This window comes from Hyla sarda, chromosome 9 (assembly GCF_029499605.1).
Source record: "Hyla sarda isolate aHylSar1 chromosome 9, aHylSar1.hap1, whole genome shotgun sequence".
In the NCBI taxonomy this organism is placed as follows: domain Eukaryota; kingdom Metazoa; phylum Chordata; class Amphibia; order Anura; family Hylidae; genus Hyla; species Hyla sarda.
The window spans coordinates 174,015,396-174,037,858 of NC_079197.1; the positions used below are offsets into that span (position 1 = coordinate 174,015,396).

Here is a 22,463-nt window from a genome sequence, read left to right on the forward strand (position 1 = left end):
AAAAGTCTCCAGGGATTCCCTTGGCCCCTTGACCCCCCATTGCTGGGGTTCTGAGGAGCCTGAGGTAGAAGCCTTCACTCCACTCCTCTGCCTGGATGAGCTTCTTTTCCCAGAGGAACTTTTGCTGGAAGCCTTGCAGCTCCCAGCTGGGGATGGGGGAGGGGGCCCCACATGGCGATGGGCCCTGGTGGATCGTCTCACCCCATCCTGGCTGCTGGCCGTCGCATTTTCCTTTGCACCCCCCGCCGGCCGGGTACGGGGAGTGCAAGATGAAGCCTCCTGGGGCTCCATAGCAGGAAAACCCTCTACCCAGGTATCTGCCACACACCTGGGGAGGGGCGGATGGAAATCACTGCTTCACTGGAAGAGTCTGGAAGTAACAGGAGCTCAGACACACCCAACCTCTCTCCAGAGCTGTACTCACTATTCTGCTGGTGAGGTCACTGTGTACATACATTACATTACTTATCCTGTACTGATCCTGAGTTATATCCTGTATTATACTCCAGAGCTGTACTCACTATTCTGCTTGTGGCGTCACTGGGGAAGATTTTTCCAAACCTTTCCAGAGGAAAAGTTGCCCAGTTGCCCATAGCAACCAATCAGATCGCTACTTTCATTTTTAACAAAGCCTCTGCAAAATGAAAGCAGCGATCTGATTGGTTGCTATGGGCAACTAAGAAACTTTTCCTCTGGACAGGTTTTGATAAATCTCCCCCACAGTGTCCTAAAAAAGTAACTTGGAGCCGCCCCCACCTGGTGTCCAAAGGAGCAGCTAACCCTGGTACAGGTAAAGAAGAACATGTAATACCTCCCTTTACTGTAGGGGGCGCTACCAGACAGCCAGTCAGTGCATACATCTCAGTAATACAGGGGTTTTACCAGTGAAATGTCCATTCTGATTGGTTGGTTCTTCAAGCGCCTGACATGTTACAAGGATCTGGACTGTCCGTAATATTGTATGTTGTGTCTGGTTTTAAGTAACAATGGTCCAGAAAATATTGTAATCAGAGGCCATTGTAGGCTTAGGGATCACTGTACACTACTTATCCTGTCCTGATCCTGAGATATATCCTGTATTATACTCCAGAGCTGTACTCACTATTCTGCTGGTGAGATCACTGTGTACATACATTACATTACTTATCCTGTCCTGATCCTGAGATATATCCTGTATTATACTCCAGAGCTGTACTCACTATTCTGCTGGTGGGGTCACTGTGTACATACATTACATTACTTATCATGTACTGATCCTGAGTTATATCCTGTATTATACTCCAGAGCTGTACTCACTATTCTGCTGGTGGAGTCACTGTGTACATACATTACATTACTTATCCTGTACTGATCCTGAGTTATATCCTGTATTATACTCCAGAGCTGTACTCACTATTCTGCTGGTGAGGTCACTGTGTACATACATTACATTACTTATCCTGTACTGATCCTGAGTTATATCCTGTATTATACTCCAGAGCTGTACTCACTATTCTGCTGATGAGGTCACTGTGTACATACATTACATTACTTATCATGTACTGATCCTGAGTTATATCCTGTATTATACTCCAGAGCTGTACTCACTATTCTGCTGGTGAGGTCACTGTGTACATACATTACATTACTTATCCTGTACTGATCCTGAGATATATCCTGTATTATACTCCAGAGCTGTACTCACTATTCTGCTGGTGAGGTCACTGTGTACATACATTACATTACTTATCCTGTACTGATCCTGAGTTATATCCTGTATTATACTCCAGAGCTGTACTCACTATTCTGCTGGTGAGGTCACTGTGTACATACATTACATTACTTACCCTGTACTGATCCTGAGTTATATCCTGTATTATACTCCAGAGCTGTACTCACTATTCTGCTGGTGAGGTCACCGTGTACATACATACATTACATTACTTATCCTGTACTGATCCTGAGTTATATCCTGTATTATACCCCAGAGCTGTACTCACTATTCTGCTGGTGAGGTCACTGTGTACATACATTACATTACTTATCCTGTACAGATCCTGAGTTAAATCCTGTATTATACTCCTGAGCTGTACTCACTATTCTGCTGGTGGAGTCAGTGTTTACAGCGAGCACTTTCTCTGTAGTATGCAGTAATATCATGTGACTTGTAACACATATATCTCACCCATTGTGATCCCTGACACTCTCGGCTGGGGTTTCTCCACCAGTGTCTGTTCCTCGTAGTTCCTCAGGGGCAGGTCTTGTGTTATCTGACACGCCTTCTCTAGAAGAACAAAGGTCACAGTCTCCTCTTCCGGTTCCTCTTTCCTTGGTAATAGTCCTCGGCCCAAACCTCGTCCCTTCCGGGCCCTAACTGTGGGACGAGGTAATGGAACTGAGCTTCCAATGGTTATGTAAGAAAAGGTTGGCTCCTGAGGTGAAGGTAAGGGCCATAGATCAGCCGGGGTCACCGTGTCATCATCGAGGTCACCTACAATAGAGACAACAAGGCTTAATAGAAGAACATTGAGTATGTGGCGTCCATGTGCTGCTGTTCACAGACGTACAATGCTCTGCAGGCGATGGATGGATGGCCTCAGGGGTGTGGCCTCCCGATCCCAAATAGTGTAGACACAAAAAGACACAAAAATTAAAGTGTGGAGGATTAAGATGATGATAAGAGAGAAAAACACAATACAATAGAACATAAAACATCAGAACAATAAACAAAATAATAGGACACAATGATACAAAACACCATGCAATACAACATAAAACATTGTAACAAAATACAACACAAAGTGAGATAAAACATTGTAGCAAAATAGAACATGATGTAGAGCCCTGCATTGGGATTGGGATCCCGCGGGACCAAACCCAATACATGCGGGCGGTCAGGAGGCTGCTGCGGGCGGGTACGGGCGGTCAGGAGGCTGCTGCGGGTGGTCAGGCGCTATACCAGTGGGTCCTGCAAATCCTGCAGAAGCCTCAATAAAATAATGTGGTAGTGGGGTATGAATAGGGCAGATGTTGTTAACCCCTTATATTCGTGACGCCAGGGAGTGGTTTATCCTCGATACCACCAGATCCTGCGCTAGGCACAGGGGCAATAAAGACTCTGACGCCAAGTTATGGACAACGGTAGCTTTACTGAGGGTAGACAGATGGTAAAGTCTATACAGTTCAGCCAGGGCCCAAGGAGGTGACCAGTGATGCAGAGACCTTAAGGGCTTGCTGGGACTTGTAGTAGGACTGGAGAATTGAATGCAGACCACGTGACTTGACAGATGACAGGGACTGACTTGACTCATAAAGCTGGGACTTTACTTGACTTGATGGCGGCTGCAGGACTGGACTTTGAGGTCTCCAACATTCTGGACACACACACTAGACAAGACTGCACTGGACCTCAGCAGAAGAGAGAGAAGCTCCACCCAGGGCTTATATGGGGGAGACTAGCAGGGAGCCCATAGGTCGTTCTTGGGATCACCTGGTCACTGGTACCTCCTGGGCAACAATCACATGACATATCACATGGTACAACTCAAAGCAACAAGACATTTTATAATAGAATACACTGCAGAACATATGTACAGGGGGGAAACAGGTGCAAGGGGCCCTGGGGACACTGAGGGAGGCTGCAGCAAGGGTACGGGGCAACACCTCCCATACTGGGCCATCGCAATAAGTCCTCCGAACTCTCAGTTGGCCCCACTGACAAAGCTCACCAGAAGATCCTCCCAGTCCCCCCCCCCCCCGCCACGCCGCCATTTTGGGGAGCCCACGCCTGCCCTGGAGAATCGTCATCGTTGATACCACACCACCCTCGGGCTCCATCTTCACCTGCCACCAGACCGGGTAGGTCAGCTGTGGCTGTATAACGCAGCCAGGGTCTGGGCCCGGGGCGGGCTCATGCTTAAATCTGATCCCATACTGCCACCAATGTTAATGCAAGACAAGTAACAAGTAACTAGACACCCCTAGTGTCTTCTAAAGACACTAGGGTGCAATGCTCTGCACATACCCCAATGTGTATAGCAGCGTGTGTAGTGTACACATTCCTATACAGGTGGGGGTTTGAGCAGAGCATTGCACCCTAGTCTGTACACTGTTATACACAAGGGGGTATGTGCACTGCAGACTATTGCACCCTAGTGTCTATACACTTCTATGTTAGTGGGAGTGGACAGGATTGGACACACATATTAGCGGGAGCAGGCGGGATTGGACACAATTGATGCGGAAGGGGAGAAAACACCATGCGGGAGTGGGCGGGGTTGGTCAAAAAATCATCAGGAGTGGGCGGGGTTGGTCAAAAAATCATCAGGAGTGGGCGGGAGCAGAATTGAAAAAACAGTCCTGCGCAGGGCTCTAACACGATGTAACATAACATTTTTGAACAAAATACAACGTAATACAAAACAAAGAAAGGAAAAATTGTAACAAAATACAACACAATGTAACATAAAACATCAGAATATACAAGATAATACAACACAATGGCCAAGATTTATGAGGAGGGATTTATCCACAGCGACCAATCACAGCTCAGCTAACGAGCTCTGGTAAAGTGAAAGCTGAGCTGTGATTGGCTGCTGTGGGAAAATCCCTCCATAGGGCGGATGGAGTAATAGGTGAAGAATAACACTGACTGGGGCTCTCAATGATCGCCTGAGTGGCCCCCACGTCGGGCCTGATGCCCTAAAACTAAATCCTACCATCTATGCTCCAATGTAATAACATTCCACATGGCGCCACAAAATGCTAATTAACTGGGTGACCAATGGACACACTATACAGTGAGGGTATGCGGCTGATCTGGGGCCCCTGAAGATAAGGTGCCCAGACCTGGTTGGACAGACCCCTCTTGCTATAGATCGGTGAACACCTGTGCAGGACTCCCATCTGGTTGACCAACAAAGCCGGGGGCAAGAATAATGCAGGGGTCATAGAAAGGGGCAGCACAAAGTGGGTGACAAACATCTGGCTTTTCTGTCCAATGTGGCATCTGGGGTCTGGTATATATGGGGCCCCTTCTTTGCTATATACACCATATGGATCAGTCACCTGACAGGAGGAGAAGCCCTCCCAGCCTACATTCAGCGGAGGCGGAGTCGTGACTCCCTCACACAATCTAGGGTTGTGTCATGTGACCCAGGGCTTCAGCTGCTCCAATATGGAGAACACACACATACACACACAGGGGCTTTACCATCCGGGGGGCAGGAGTCCGGGGTGCTGGAGGCAGTTGAAGGAGCATCCTCTGCAGGAGAAGTAAAGACATTACATTATTGGTGCTGAGATCGGGGATATTATAATTGTCTTCTAGAAACTTTATCAAGAATACGAGGGTCTTAGATAGAGGTGGGTGTGAAGATATTGAATGAAGAGTAGTGGGATTTTTAGAGGGATGTATGGTGAAGGGTGGCGTATGGTGGAGAGGCATCATATGGCGCAGAGGCATCATATGGCGCAGAGGCATCATATGGCGCAGAGGCATCATATGGCGCAGAGGCATCATATGGCGGAGAGGCATCATATGGCGCAGAGGCATCATATGGCGCAGAGGCATCATATGGCGCAGAGGCATCATATGGCGCAGAGGCATCATATGGCGCAGAGGCATCATATGGCGGAGAGGCATCATATGGCGCAGAGGCATCATATGGCGCAGAGGCATCATATGGCAGAAGGGGACCATATTTATAAACCTATTTAAGTCATATAAACTGCTCATACACAAACACTGAAATCAAGCATTCAGGCATTTATAATACACAGACATCTACACAGATCTGATAATGTGTATGTGTATGTAATGTGTATTATCAAATGTTGTGTATGTGTATTATCAATATAGTGTATGTGTATTATAGCACTGACAATACATAAACACAGCATTGATAATACACATACACTACATTGATAATACACACATACACTACATTGATAATACACACACTACATTGATAATACACACACATACACTACATTGATAATACACACACACTACATTGATAATACACATACACTACATTGATAATACACATACACTACATTGATAATACACACACACTACATTGATAATACACACACACACTACATTGATAATACACACACACTACATTGATAATACACACACACTACATTGATAATACACATACACTACATTGATAATACACATACACTACATTGATAATACACACATACACTACATTGATAATACACACACACTACATTGATAATACACACACACTACATTGATAAAACACTACATTGATAATACACTACATTGATAATACACACACACACTACATTGATAATACACACACACTACATTGATAATACACACACACTACATTGATAATACACACACTACATTGATAATACACACACTACATTGATAATATACACACAGGACTGATAATACACTACATTGATAATACACACACACACTACATTGATAATACACTACATTGATAATACACACACACTACATTGATAATACACACATACACTACATTGATAATACACACACTACATTGATAATACACTACATTGATAATACACACACACTACATTGATAATACACATACACTACATTGATAATACACACACACTACATTGATAATACACACACACTACATTGATAATACACATACACTACATTGATAATACACACACACTACATTGATAATACACTACATTGATAATACACACACACTACATTGATAATACACATACATTACATTGATAATACACACACTACATTGATAATACACACACTAAATTGATAATACACACACTACATTGATAATACACATACACTACATTGATAAAACACTACATTGATAATACACACACACTACATTGATAATACACATACACTACATTGATAATACACACACACTACATTGATAATACACTACATTGATAATACACACACACTACATTGATAATACACATACACTACATTGATAATACACACACACTACATTGATAATACACTACATTGATAATACACACACACTACATTGATAATACACACACACTACATTGATAATACACACATACACTACATTGATAATACACATACACTACATTGATAATACACATACACTACATTGATAATACACACACACTACATTGATAATACACTACATTGATAATACACACACACTACATTGATAATACACACACACTACATGATAATACACACACACTACATTGATAATACACATACACTACATTGATAATACACACACACTACATTGATAATACACATACACTACATTGATAATACACTACATTGATAATACACACACACTACATTGATAATACACACACTACATTGATAAAACACTACATTGATAATACACACACTACATGATAATACACACATACACTACATTGATAATACACTACATTGATAATACACACACTACATGATAATACACACATACACTACATTGATAATACACACACTACATTGATAATACACACATACACTACATTGATAATACACTACATTGATAATACACACATACACTACATTGATAATACACTACATTGATAATACACACACTACATGATAATACACACATACACTACATTGATAATACACACACTACATTGATAATACACACACACACTACATTGATAATACACACACTACATTGATAATACACACACTACATTGATAAAACACACACTACATTGATAATACACACACTACATTGATAATACACACACACTACATTGATAATACACACACTACATTGATAATACACACACTACATTGATAATACACACACTACATTGATAATACACATACACTACATTGATAATACACACACACTACATGATAATACACACACTACATTGATAATACACACACACTACATTGATAATACACACACACTACATTGATAAAACACACACTACATTGATAATACATACACTACATTGATAATACACATACACTACATTGATAATACACACACACACTACATTGATAATACACACACTACATTGATAAAACACACACTACATTGATAATACACACACTACATTGATAATACACACACTACATTGATAATACACACACACTACATGATAATACACACACACTACATTGATAATACACACACTACATTGATAAAACACTACATTGATAATACACACACTACATTGATAATACACACACACTACATTGATAATACACACACACTACATTGATAATACACACACTACATTGATAATACACACACTACATTGATAATACACACACACTACATTGATAATACACACACACTACATTGATAAAACACTACATTGATAAAACACTACATTGATAAAACACTACATTGATAATACATAATACACACACACTACATTGATAAAACACTACATTGATAATACACACACACTACATTGATAATACACATACACTACATTGATAAAACACTACATTGATAATACACACACACTACATTGATAATACACATACACTACATTGATAAAACACTACATTGATAATACACACACACTACATTGATAATACACACACACTACATTGATATAACACTACATTGATAAAACACTACATTGATAATACACACACACACTACATTGATAATACACACACACTACATTGATAATACACACACACTACATTGATAAAACACACACACTACATTGATAATACACACACTACATTGATAATACACACACTACATTGATAATACACACACACTACATTGATAAAACATTACATTGATAATACACATTGTAGAGTGTCACATTCTGAGACTAGTGGAGAGATGTGACAGTCACAGTGACATGTGGTGATGTGGGTGACATCGGTCACACTAGGACCCTGTGTTCTCTCTATAGTCTACACCAATATGAATCCTCTACATAATAGACACAAAGATGGTGAATCCGCAGCACCTGCACTCACAATGAGACACAATGACACAGCAGATGACACTTACTGCAGTGTGTGAATGACAGGACGTGTCCCATATCCGATGCCCTCCGGTGACACCCATACAGACCCACAGGAGCGCACCCCCCAGCATGCACTCTCACTGCCTAGCATCTCATTGTAGAGCAACCTGACACACACACAGCTCACACACACAGGGAGGGACCAGCACAGCAGACAAAGGATGGGGAGGGGGGCAGGAAATGACTCCACTCAGCTATTCCTGGACCAGAGACTGCTCCACCCCACAATCCTGTCATCAAACCCACTCCACACCGCTATACAATAATACCATCATCATACCGACTCCACTCTGCTATACAATAATACCATCATCAAACCAACTCCACTCTGCTATACAATAATACCATCATCAAACCAACTCCACTCTGCTATACAATAATATCATCATCAAACCGACTCCACACTGCTATATAATAATACCATCATCAAACCAACTCCACACCGCTATACAATAATACCATCATCAAACCAACTCCACTCTGCTATACAATAATACCATCATCAAACCGACTCCACTCTGCTATACAATAATACCATCATCAAACCGACTCCACACTGCTATATAATAATACCATCATCAAACCAACTCCACACCGCTATACAATAATACCATCATCAAACCAACTCCACTCTGCTATACAATAATACCATCATCAAACCGACTCCACACTGCTATACAATAATACCGTCATCATACTGACTCCACTCTGCTATACAATAATGCCATCATCAAACCAACTCCACTCTGCTATACAATAATACCGTCATCATACTGACTCCACTCTGCTATACAATAATGCCATCATCAAACCAACTCCACACCGCTATACAATAATACCATCATCAAACCGACTCCACTCTGCTATATAATAATACCATCATCAAACCGACTCCACACTGCTATATAATAATACCATCATCAAACCGACTCCACACTGCTATACAATAATATCGTCATCAAACCGACTCCACACTGCTATATAATAATACCGTCATCAAACCGACTCCACTCTGCTATACAATAATACCATCATCAAACCGACTCCACTCTGCTATACAATAATACCATCATCAAACCGACTCCACTCTACTATACAATAATACCATCATCAAACCGACTCCACTCTAATATACAATAATACCATCATCAAACCGACTCCACACCACTATACAATAATATCGTCATCAAACCGACTCCACACTGCTATATAATAATACCGTCATCAAACCGACTCCACTCTGCTATACAATAATACCATCATCAAACCGACTCCACACCGCTATACAATAATACCATCATCAAACCGACTCCACTCTGCTATACAATAATACCATCATCAAACCAACTCCACTCTGCTATACAATAATATCATCATCAAACCGACTCCACACCGCTATACAATAATACCATCATCAAACCGACTCCACACCGCTATACAATAATACCATCATCAAACCGACTCCACTCTGCTATATAATAATACCATCATCAAACCGACTCCACTCTGCTATATAATAATACCATCATCAAACCGACTCCACACTGCTATATAATAATACCGTCATCAAACCGACTCCACTCTGCTATACAATAATACCATCATCAAACCGACTCCACTCTGCTATACAATAATACCATCATCAAACCGACTCCACTCTAATATACAATAATACCATCATCAAACCGACTCCACTCTGCTATACAATAATATCGTCATCAAACCGACTCCACACTGCTATATAATAATACCATCATCAAACCGACTCCACACTGCTATACAATAATATCGTCATCAAACCGACTCCACACTGCTATATAATAATACCGTCATCAAACCGACTCCACTCTGCTATACAATAATACCATCATCATACCAACTCCACTCTGCTATACAATAATATCATCATCAAACCAACTCCACTCTGCTATACAATAATACCGTCATCAAACCAACTCCACACTGCTATATAATAATACCGTCATCAAACCAACTCCACTCTGCTATACAATAATACCATCATCAAACCGACTCCACTCTGCTATACAATAATACCATCATCAAACCAACTCCACACTGCTATATAATAATATCATCATCAAACCGACTCCACACCGCTATACAATAATACCATCATCAAACCGACTCCACTCTGCTATACAATAATACCATCATCACACCAACTCCACTCTGCTATACAATAATACCGTCATCATACTGACTCCACTCTGCTATACAATAATACCATCATCAAACCGACTCCACTCTGCTATACAATAATACCATCATCAAACCAACTCCACTCTGCTATACAATAATACCATCATCACACCAACTCCACTCTGCTATACAATAATACCGTCATCAAACCAACTCCACTCTGCTATACAATAATACCATCATCAAACCAACTCCACACCGCTATACAATAATACCATCATCAAACCAACTCCACTCTGCTATACAATAAGATCATCATCAAACAGACTCCACTCTGCTATACAATAATACCATCATCAAACCAACTCCACTCTGCTATACAATAATACCATCATCAAACCAACTCCACTCTGCTATACAATAATACCATCATCAAACCAACTCCACACTGCTATATAATAATACCGTCATCAAACCAACTCCACTCTGCTATACAATAATATCATCATCAAACCAACTCCACACCGCTATATAATAATACCGTCATCAAACCAACTCCACTCTGCTATACAATAATACCATCATCAAACAGACTCCACTCTGCTATACAATACCATCATCAAACCAACTCCACACTACTATACAATAATACCATGATCAAACCAACTCCACTCTGCTATACAATAATACCATCATCAAACCAACTCCACTCTGCTATACAATAATACCATCATCAAACCAACTCCACTCTGCTATACAATAATACCATCATCAAACCGACTCCACTCTGCTATACAATAATACCATCATCAAACCAACTCCACTCTGCTATACAATAATATCATCATCAAACCAACTCCACACCGCTATATAATAATACCGTCATCAAACCAACTCCACACTGCTATACAATAATACCATCATCAAACCAACTCCACTCTGCTATACAATAATACCATCATCAAACCAACTCCACTCTGCTATACAATAATACCATCATCAAACCGACTCCACTCTGCTATACAATAATACCATCATCAAACCAACTCCACTCTGCTATACAATAATATCATCATCAAACCAACTCCACACCGCTATATAATAATACCGTCATCAAACCAACTCCACACCGCTATACAATAATATCATCAAACCAACTCCACACCGCTATACAATAATATCATCATCAAACCAACTCCACTCTGCTATACAATAATACCATCATCAAACCAACTCCACTCTGCTATACAATAATACCATCATCATACCGACTCCACTCTGCTATACAATAATACCATCATCATACCGATTCCACACCGCTATACAATAATATCATCATACCAACTCCACACCGCTATACAATAATACCATCATCAAACCAACTCCACTCTGCTATACAATAATACCATCATCAAACCGACTCCACTCTGCTATACAATATTACCGTCATCATACTGACTCCACTCTGCTATACAATAATACCATCATCAAACCGACTCCACACCGCTATACAATAATACCATCATCACACCAACTCCACTCTGCTATACAATAATACCATCATCAAACCGACTCCACTCTGCTATACAATAATACCGTCATCATACTGACTCCACTCTGCTATACCATAATACCATCATCAAACTGACTCCACTCTGCTATACAATAATACCATCATCAAACAAACTCCACTCTGCTATACAATAATACCATCAAACAAACTCCACTCTGCTATACAATAATACCGTCATCATACTGACTCCACTCTGCTATACAATAATACCATCATCAAACCGACTCCACACCGCTATACAATAATACCATCATCACACCAACTCCACTCTGCTATACAATAATACCATCATCAAACCAACTCCACTCTGCTATACAATAATACCATCATCACACCAACTCCACTCTGCTATACAATAATACCATCATCACACCAACTCCACTCTGCTATACAATAATACCGTCATCATACTGACTCCACACCGCTATACAATAATACCATCATCAAACCAACTCCACTCTGCTATACAATAATAACATCATCAAACCAACTCCACTCTGCTATACAATAATACCATCATCACACCAACTCCACTCTACTATACAATAATACCATCATCAAACCAACTCCACTCTGCTATACAATAATACCATCATCAAACCGACTCCACTCTGCTATACAATAATACCGTCATCAAACCAACTCCACTCTGCTATACAATAATACCGTCATCAAACCAACTCCACACCGCTATACAATAATATCATCATCAAACCAACTCCACTCTGCTATACAATAATACCATCATCAAACCAACTCCACTCTGCTATACAATAATGCCGTCATCAAACCGACTCCACTCTGCTATACAATAATATCATCATCATACCGATTCCACACCGCTATACAATAATATCATCATCAAACCAACTCCACTCTGCTATACAATAATACCATCATCAAACCAACTCCACTCTGCTATACAATAATGCCGTCATCATACCGACTCCACACCGCTATACAATACCATCATCAAACCAACTCCACTCTGCTGTACAATAATACCATCATCAAACCGACTCCACTCTGTTATACAATAATACCATCATCAAACCAACTCCACTCTGCTATACAATAATACCATCATCAAACCAACTCCACACCGCTATACAATAATACCGTCATCAAACCGACTCCACTCTGCTATACAATAATATCATCATCAAACCAACTCCACTCTGCTATACAATAATACCATCATCAAACCAACTCCACTCTGCTATACAATAATGCCATCATCACACCAACTCCACTCTGCTATACAATAATACCGTCATCATACTGACTCCACACCGCTCTACAATAATATCATCATCAAACCAACTCCACTCTGCTATACAATAATACCATCATCAAACCAACTCCACTCTGCTATACAATAATACCATCATCAAACCAACTCCACTCTGCTATACAATAATACCATCATCACACCAACTCCACTCTGCTATACAATAATACCATCATCATACCAACTCCACTCTGCTATACAATAAGATCATCATCAAACCAACTCCACACCGCTATATAATAATACCATCATCAAACCGACTCCACACTGCTATACAATAATACCGTCATCAAACCAACTCCACACCGCTATATAATAATACCATCATCAAACCAACTCCACTCTGCTATACAATAATACCATCATCAAACCAACTCCACTCTGCTATACAATAATACCATCATCAAACCGACTCCACACCGCTATACAATAATACCATCATGATACCAACTCCACTCTGCTGTACAATAATACCATCATCATACCAACTCCACTCTGCTATACAATAATACCATCATCAAACCGACTCCAATCTGCTATACAATAATACCATCATCATTCCAACTCCACTCTGCTATACAATAATACCATCATCACACCAACTCCACTCTGCTATATAATAATACCGTCATCAAACCGACTCCACACCGCTATACAATAATACCATCATCATACCAACTCCACTCTGCTATACAATAATACCATCATCAAACCAACTCCACACCGCTATACAATAATACCATCATCAAACCAACTCCACTCTGCTATACAATAATACCATCATCACACCAACTCCACTCTGCTATACAATAATACCGTCATCATACTGACTCCACACCGCTATACAATAATACCATCATCAAACCAACTCCACTCTGCTATACAATAATACCATCATCAAACCGACTCCACACTGCTATACAATAATACCATCATCAAACCAACTCCACACTGCTATATAATAATACCATCATCATACCAACTCCACTCTGCTATACAATAATATCATCATCAAACAAACTCCACTCTGCTATACAATAATACCATCATCAAACCGACTCCACTCTGCTATACAATAATATCATCATCAAACCAACTCCACACTGCTATACAATAATATCATCATCAAACCAACTCCACTCTGCTATACAATAATACCATCATCAAACCAACTCCACTCTGCTATACAATAATACCATCATCAAACCAACTCCACTCTGCTATACAATAATACCATCATCAAACCGACTCCACCCTGCTATACAATAATACCATCATCAAACCAACTCCACTCTGCTATACAATAATACCATCATCAAACCGACTCCACACCGCTATATAATAATATTATCATCAAACCGATTCCACACCGCTATACAATAATACCATCATCAAACCAACTCCACACCGCTATACAATAATACCGTCATCAAACCGACTCCACACCGCTATACAATAATACCATCATCAAACCAACTCCACACCGCTATACAATAATACCATCATCAAACCAACTCCACACCGCTATATAATAATACCATCATCATACCGATACCACACCGCTATATAATAATACCATCACCAAACCAACTCCACTCTGCTATACAATAATACCATCATCAAACCAACTCCACACTGCTATACAATAATACCATCATCAAACCGACTCCACTCTGCTATACAATAATACCGTCATCAAACCAACTCCACACTGCTATACAATAATACCATCATCAAACCGACTCCACTCTGCTATACAATAATACCGTCATCAAACCGACTCCACACCGCTATATAATAATACCATCATCATACCAAATCCACACCGCTATACAATAATACCATCATCATACCAACTCCACTCTGCTATACAATAATACCATCATCAAACCGACTCCACTCTGCTATACAATAATATCATCATCAAACCGACTCCACTCTGCTATACAATAATATCGTCATCAAACCGACTCCACACTGCTATACAATAATATCATCATCAAACCAACTCCACTCTGCTATACAATAATACCATCATCAAACCGACTCCACACCGCTATACAATAATATCATCATCAAACCAACTCCACTCTGCTATACAATAATACCATCATCAAACCAACTCCACACCGCTATACAACAATACCATCATCAAACCAACTCCACTCTGCTATACAATAATACCACCATCAAACCAACTCCACACCACTATACAATAATATCATCATCACACCAACTCCACACCGCTATATAATAATACCGTCATCAAACCAACTCCACACCGCTATACAATAATACCATCATCAAACCAACTCCACTCTGCTATACAATAATAACATCATCAAACCGACTCCACACCGCTATATAATAATACCGTCATCAAACCAACTCCACACCGCTATATAATAAGACCATCATCAAACCAACTCCACTCTGCTATACAATAATACCATCATCAAACCGATTCCACTCTGCTATACAATAATACCGTCATCAAACCGACTCCACTCTGCTATACAATAATACCGTCATCAAACCAACTCCACACCGCTATACAATAATACCATGATCCACCGACTCCACTCTGCTATACAATAATACCATCATCATACCGATTCCACACCGCTATACAATAATACCATCATCAAACCAACTCCACTCTGCTATACAATAATACCATCATCAAACCGATTCCACACCGCTATACAATAATATCATCATCAAACCAACTCCACACCGCTATACAATAATACCATCATCAAACCGACTCCACTCTGCTATACAATAATACCATCATCATACCGATTCCACACCGCTATACAATAATACCATCATCAAACCAACTCCACTCTGCTATACAATAATACCATCATCAAACCGACTCCACACCGCTATACAATAATATCATCATCAAACCAACTCCACTCTGCTATACAATAATATCATCAAACCAACTCCACACCGCTATACAATAATACCATCATCAAACCAACTCCACACCGCTATACAATAATACCATCATCAAACCAACTCCACTCTGCTATACAATAATACCATCATCAAACCGACTCCACTCTACTATACACTAATACCATCATCAAACCGACTCCACTCCGCTATACAATAATACCATCATCAAACCGACTCCACTCTGCCATACACTAATACCATCATCAAACCGACTCCACTCCGCTATACAATAATACCATCATCAAACCGACTCCACTCTGCTATACAATAATACCGTCATCAAACCAACTCCACTCTGCTATATAATAATACCATCATCAAACCAACTCCACTCTGCTATACAATAATACCATCATCAAACCGACTCCACTCTGCTATACAATAATACCATCATCAAACCGACTCCACACTGCTATACAATAATACCATCAAACCGACTCCACTCTGCTATACAAAAATACCATCATCAAACCAACTCCACACTGCTATACAATAATACCATCATCAAACCGACTCCACTCTGCTATACAATAATACCATCAAACCGACTCCACTCTGCTATACAATAATACCATCATCATACCAACTCCACTCTGCTATACAATAATACCATCATCAAACCAACTCCACTCTGCTATACAATAATACCGTCATCATACTGACTCCACACCGCTATACAATAATACCATCATCAAACCGACTCCACTCTGCTATACAAAAATACCATTATCAAACCAACTCCACACTGCTATACAATAATACCATCATCAAACCGACTCCACTCTGCTATACAATAATACCATCAAACCGACTCCACTCCGCTATACAATAATACCATCATCATACCAACTCCACTCTGCTATACAATAATACCATCATCAAACCAACTCCACTCTGCTATACAATAATACCATCATCAAACCAACTCCACTCTGCTATACAATAATACCGTCATCAAACCGACTCCACACCGCTATATAATAATACCATCATCAAACCGACTCCACTCTGCTATACAATAATACCATCATCAAACCAACTCCACTCTGCTATACAATAATACCATCATCAAACCAACTCCACTCTGCTATACAATAATACCGTCATCAAACCGACTCCACACCGCTATATAATAATACCATCATCAAACCGACTCCACACTGCTATACAATAATACCATCATCAAACCGACTCCACTCTGCTATACAATAATACCATCAAACCGACTCCACTCTGCTATACAATAATACCATCATCAAACCAACTCCACTCTGCTATACAATAATACCGTCATCAAACCGACTCTACACCGCTATATAATAATACCATCATCATACCAACTCCACTCTGCTATATAATAATACCATCATCAAACCAACTCCACACTGCTATACAATAATACCATCATCAAACCGACTCCACTCTGCTATACAATAATACCATCATCAAACCGACTCCACTCTGCTATACAATAATACCAACATCATACCAACTCCACTCTGCTATACAATAATACCATCATCAAACCAACTCCACCCTGCTATACAATAATACCATCATCAAACCGACTCCACTCTGCTATACAATAATATCATCATCATACCAACTCCACACCACTATACAATAATACCATCATCAAACCGACTCCACTCTGCTATACAATAATATCATCATCATACCAACTCCACACCACTATACAATAATACCATCATCAAACCGACTCCACACTGCTATACAATAATACCATCAAACCGACTCCACTCTGCTATACAAAAATACCATCATCAAACCAACTCCACACTGCTATACAATAATACCATCATCAAACCGACTCCACTCTGCTATACAATAATACCATCAAACCGACTCCACTCTGCTATACAATAATACCATCATCATACCAACTCCACTCTGCTATACAATAATACCATCATCAAACCAACTCCACTCTGCTATACAATAATACCGTCATCATGCTGACTCCACTCTGCTATACAAAAATACCATTATCAAACCAACTCCACACTGCTATACAATAATACCATCATCAAACCGACTCCACTCTGCTATACAATAATACCATCAAACTGACTCCACTCCGCTATACAATAATACCATCATCATACCAACTCCACTCTGCTATACAATAATACCATCATCAAACCAACTCCACTCTGCTATACAATAATACCATCATCAAACCAACTCCACTCTGCTATACAATAATACCGTCATCAAACCGACTCCACTCTGCTATACAAAAATACCATCATCAAACCGACTCCACTCTGCTATACAAAAATACCATCATCAAACCGACTCCACTCTGCTATACAAAAATACCATCATCAAACCGACTCCACTCTGCTATACAAAAATACCATCATCAAACCGACTCCACACCACTATATAATAATACCATCATCAAACCGACTCCACTCTGCTATACAATAATACCATCATCAAACCGACTCCACTCTGCTATACAAAAATACTATCATCAAACCGACTCCACTCTGCTATACAAAAATACCATCATCAAACCGACTCCACTCTGCTATACAATAATACCATCAAACCGACTCCACTCTGCTATACAATAATACCATCATCAAACCAACTCCACTCTGCTATACAATAATACCGTCATCAAACCGACTCTACACCGCTATATAATAATACCATCATCATACCAACTCCACACTGCTATATAATAATACCATCATCAAACCAACTCCACACTGCTATACAATAATACCATCATCAAACCGACTCCACTCTGCTATACAATAATACCAACATCATACCAACTCCACTCTGCTATACAATAATACCATCATCACGCCAACTCCACTCTGCTATACAATAATACCATCATCAAACCGACTCCACTCTGCTATACAATAATACCATCATCAAACCGACTCCACTCTGCTATACAATAATACCAACATCATACCAACTCCACTCTGCTATACAATAATACCATCATCAAACCAACTCCACTCTGCTATACAATAATACCATCATCAAACCAACTCCACACTGCTATATAATAATACCGTCATCAAACCGACTCTACACCGCTATACAATAATACCGTCAGCAAACCAACTCCACACCGCTATACAATAATACCGCCATCAAACCGACTCCACACTGCTATACAATAATACCATTATCATTCCAACTCCACTCTGCTATACAATAATACCATCATCAAACCGACTCCACTCTGCTATACAATAATACCATCATCAAACCGACTCCACACCGCTATACAATACCATCATCAAACCAACTCCACTCTGCTATACAATAATACCATGATCCACCGACTCCACTCTGCCATACAATAATACCATCATCAAACCAACTCCACTCTGCTATACAATAATACCATCATCAAACCGGTTCCACACCGCTATACAATAATACCATCATCAAACCAACTCCACTCTGCTATATAATAATACCGTCATCAAACCAACTCCACTCTGCTATACAATAATACCGTCATCAAACCGACTCTACACCGCTATATAATAATACCATCATCAAACCAACTCCACTCTGCTATATAATAATACCGTCATCAAACCAACTCCACTCTGCTATACAATAATACCGTCATCAAACCGACTCTACACCGCTATATAATAATACCATCATCAAACCAACTCCACTCTGCTATACAATAATACCATCATCAAACCAACTCCACACTGCTATACAATAATACCATCATCAAACCGACTCCACTCTGCTATACAATAATACCAACATCATACCAACTCCACACCGCTATACAATAATACCATCATCAAACCTACTCCACACCGCTATACAATAATACCATCATCAAACCAACTCCACACCTCTATACAATAATACCGTCATCAAACCAACTCCACACCGCTATATAATAATACCATCATCATACCGATACCACACCGCTATACAATAATACCATCATCAAACCCACTCCACTCTGCTATACAATAATACCATCATCAAACCGACTCCACACCACTATACAATAATACCATCATCAAACCAACTCCACACCTCTATACAATAATACCGTCATCAAACCAACTCCACTCTGCTATACAATAATACCGTCATCAAACCAACTCCACACCGCTATATAATAATACCATCATCAAACCGACTCCACACCGCTATACAATAATACCATCATCAAACCCACTCCACTCTGCTATACAATAATACCATCATCAAACCGACTCCACTCTGCTATACAATAATACCATCATCAAACCGACTCCACACCGCTATACAATAATACCATCATCAAACCGACTCCACTCTGCTATACAATAATACCGTCATCAAACCAACTCCACTCTGCTATATAATAATACCATCATCATACCAACTCCACTCTGCTATACAATAATACCATGATCCACCGACTCCACTCTGCTATACAATAATACCATCATCAAACCGACTCCACTCTGCTATACAATAATACCATCATCATACCGATTCCACACTGCTATATAATAATATCATCAAACCGACTCCACACCGCTATACAATAATACCATCATCATACCAACTCCACTCTGCTATATAATAATACCATCATCAAACCGAATCCACTCTGCTATACAATAATATTATCATCAAACCAACTCCACTCTGCTATACAATAATACCATCATCAAACCAACTCCACTCTGCTATACAATAATACCATCATCATACCGATTCCACACCGCTATACAATAATATCCTCATCAAACCGACTCCACTCTGCTATACAATAATACCATCATCAAACCAACTCCACTCTGCTATACAATAATACCATCATCAAACCGAATCCACTCTGCTATACAATAATACCATCATCAAACCGAATCCACTCTGCTATACAATAATACCGTCATCATACCGACTCCACTCTGCTATACAATAATATCATCATCAAACCAACTCCACTCTGCTATACAATAATATCATCATCAAACCAACTCCACTCTGCTATACAATAATACCATCATCAAACCGAATCCACTCTGCTATACAATAATACCGTCATCATACTGACTCCACTCTGCTATACAATAATACCATCATCAAACCAACTCCACTCTGCTATACAATAATATCATCATCACACCGAATCCACTCTGCTATACAATAATACCATCATCAAACCGACTCCACTCTACTATACAATAATACCATCATCAAACCGACTCCACTCTGCTATACAATAATACCATCATCACACCAACTACACTCTGCTATACATTAAGATCATCATCAAACCAACTCCACTCTGCTATACAATAATACCATCATCAAACAGACTCCACTCCGCTATACAATAATATCATCATCAAACCAACTCCACTCTGCTATACAATAATACCATCATCAAACCAACTCCACTCTGCTATACAATAATACCGTCATCAAACCGACTCCACTCTGCTATAC

General features: G+C 39.9%; 1 protein-coding gene across 8 annotated transcripts in view; it reads right to left on the reverse strand.

The window, feature by feature from the left end:
- RTN2 (reticulon 2) overlaps nt 1–22,463 on the reverse strand; it is a 57,619-nt gene that overhangs the window by 23,597 nt on the left and 11,559 nt on the right. For 6 of the 8 annotated variants that reach the window (XM_056540725.1, XM_056540726.1, XM_056540728.1 and 3 more), the window contains exons 2-3: nt 5,192–5,242; nt 2,165–2,470 (exon numbers count right to left, since the gene is read on the reverse strand). In XM_056540725.1, the coding sequence (XP_056396700.1) occupies nt 2,165–2,470; nt 5,192–5,242 (357 nt within the window). Of the gene's footprint in view, nt 1–2,164; nt 2,471–2,546; nt 3,638–5,191; nt 5,243–8,975; nt 9,146–22,463 lie in introns of those variants that run through there. The other 2 variants (XM_056540727.1, XM_056540724.1) reach the window with 2 other exon arrangements.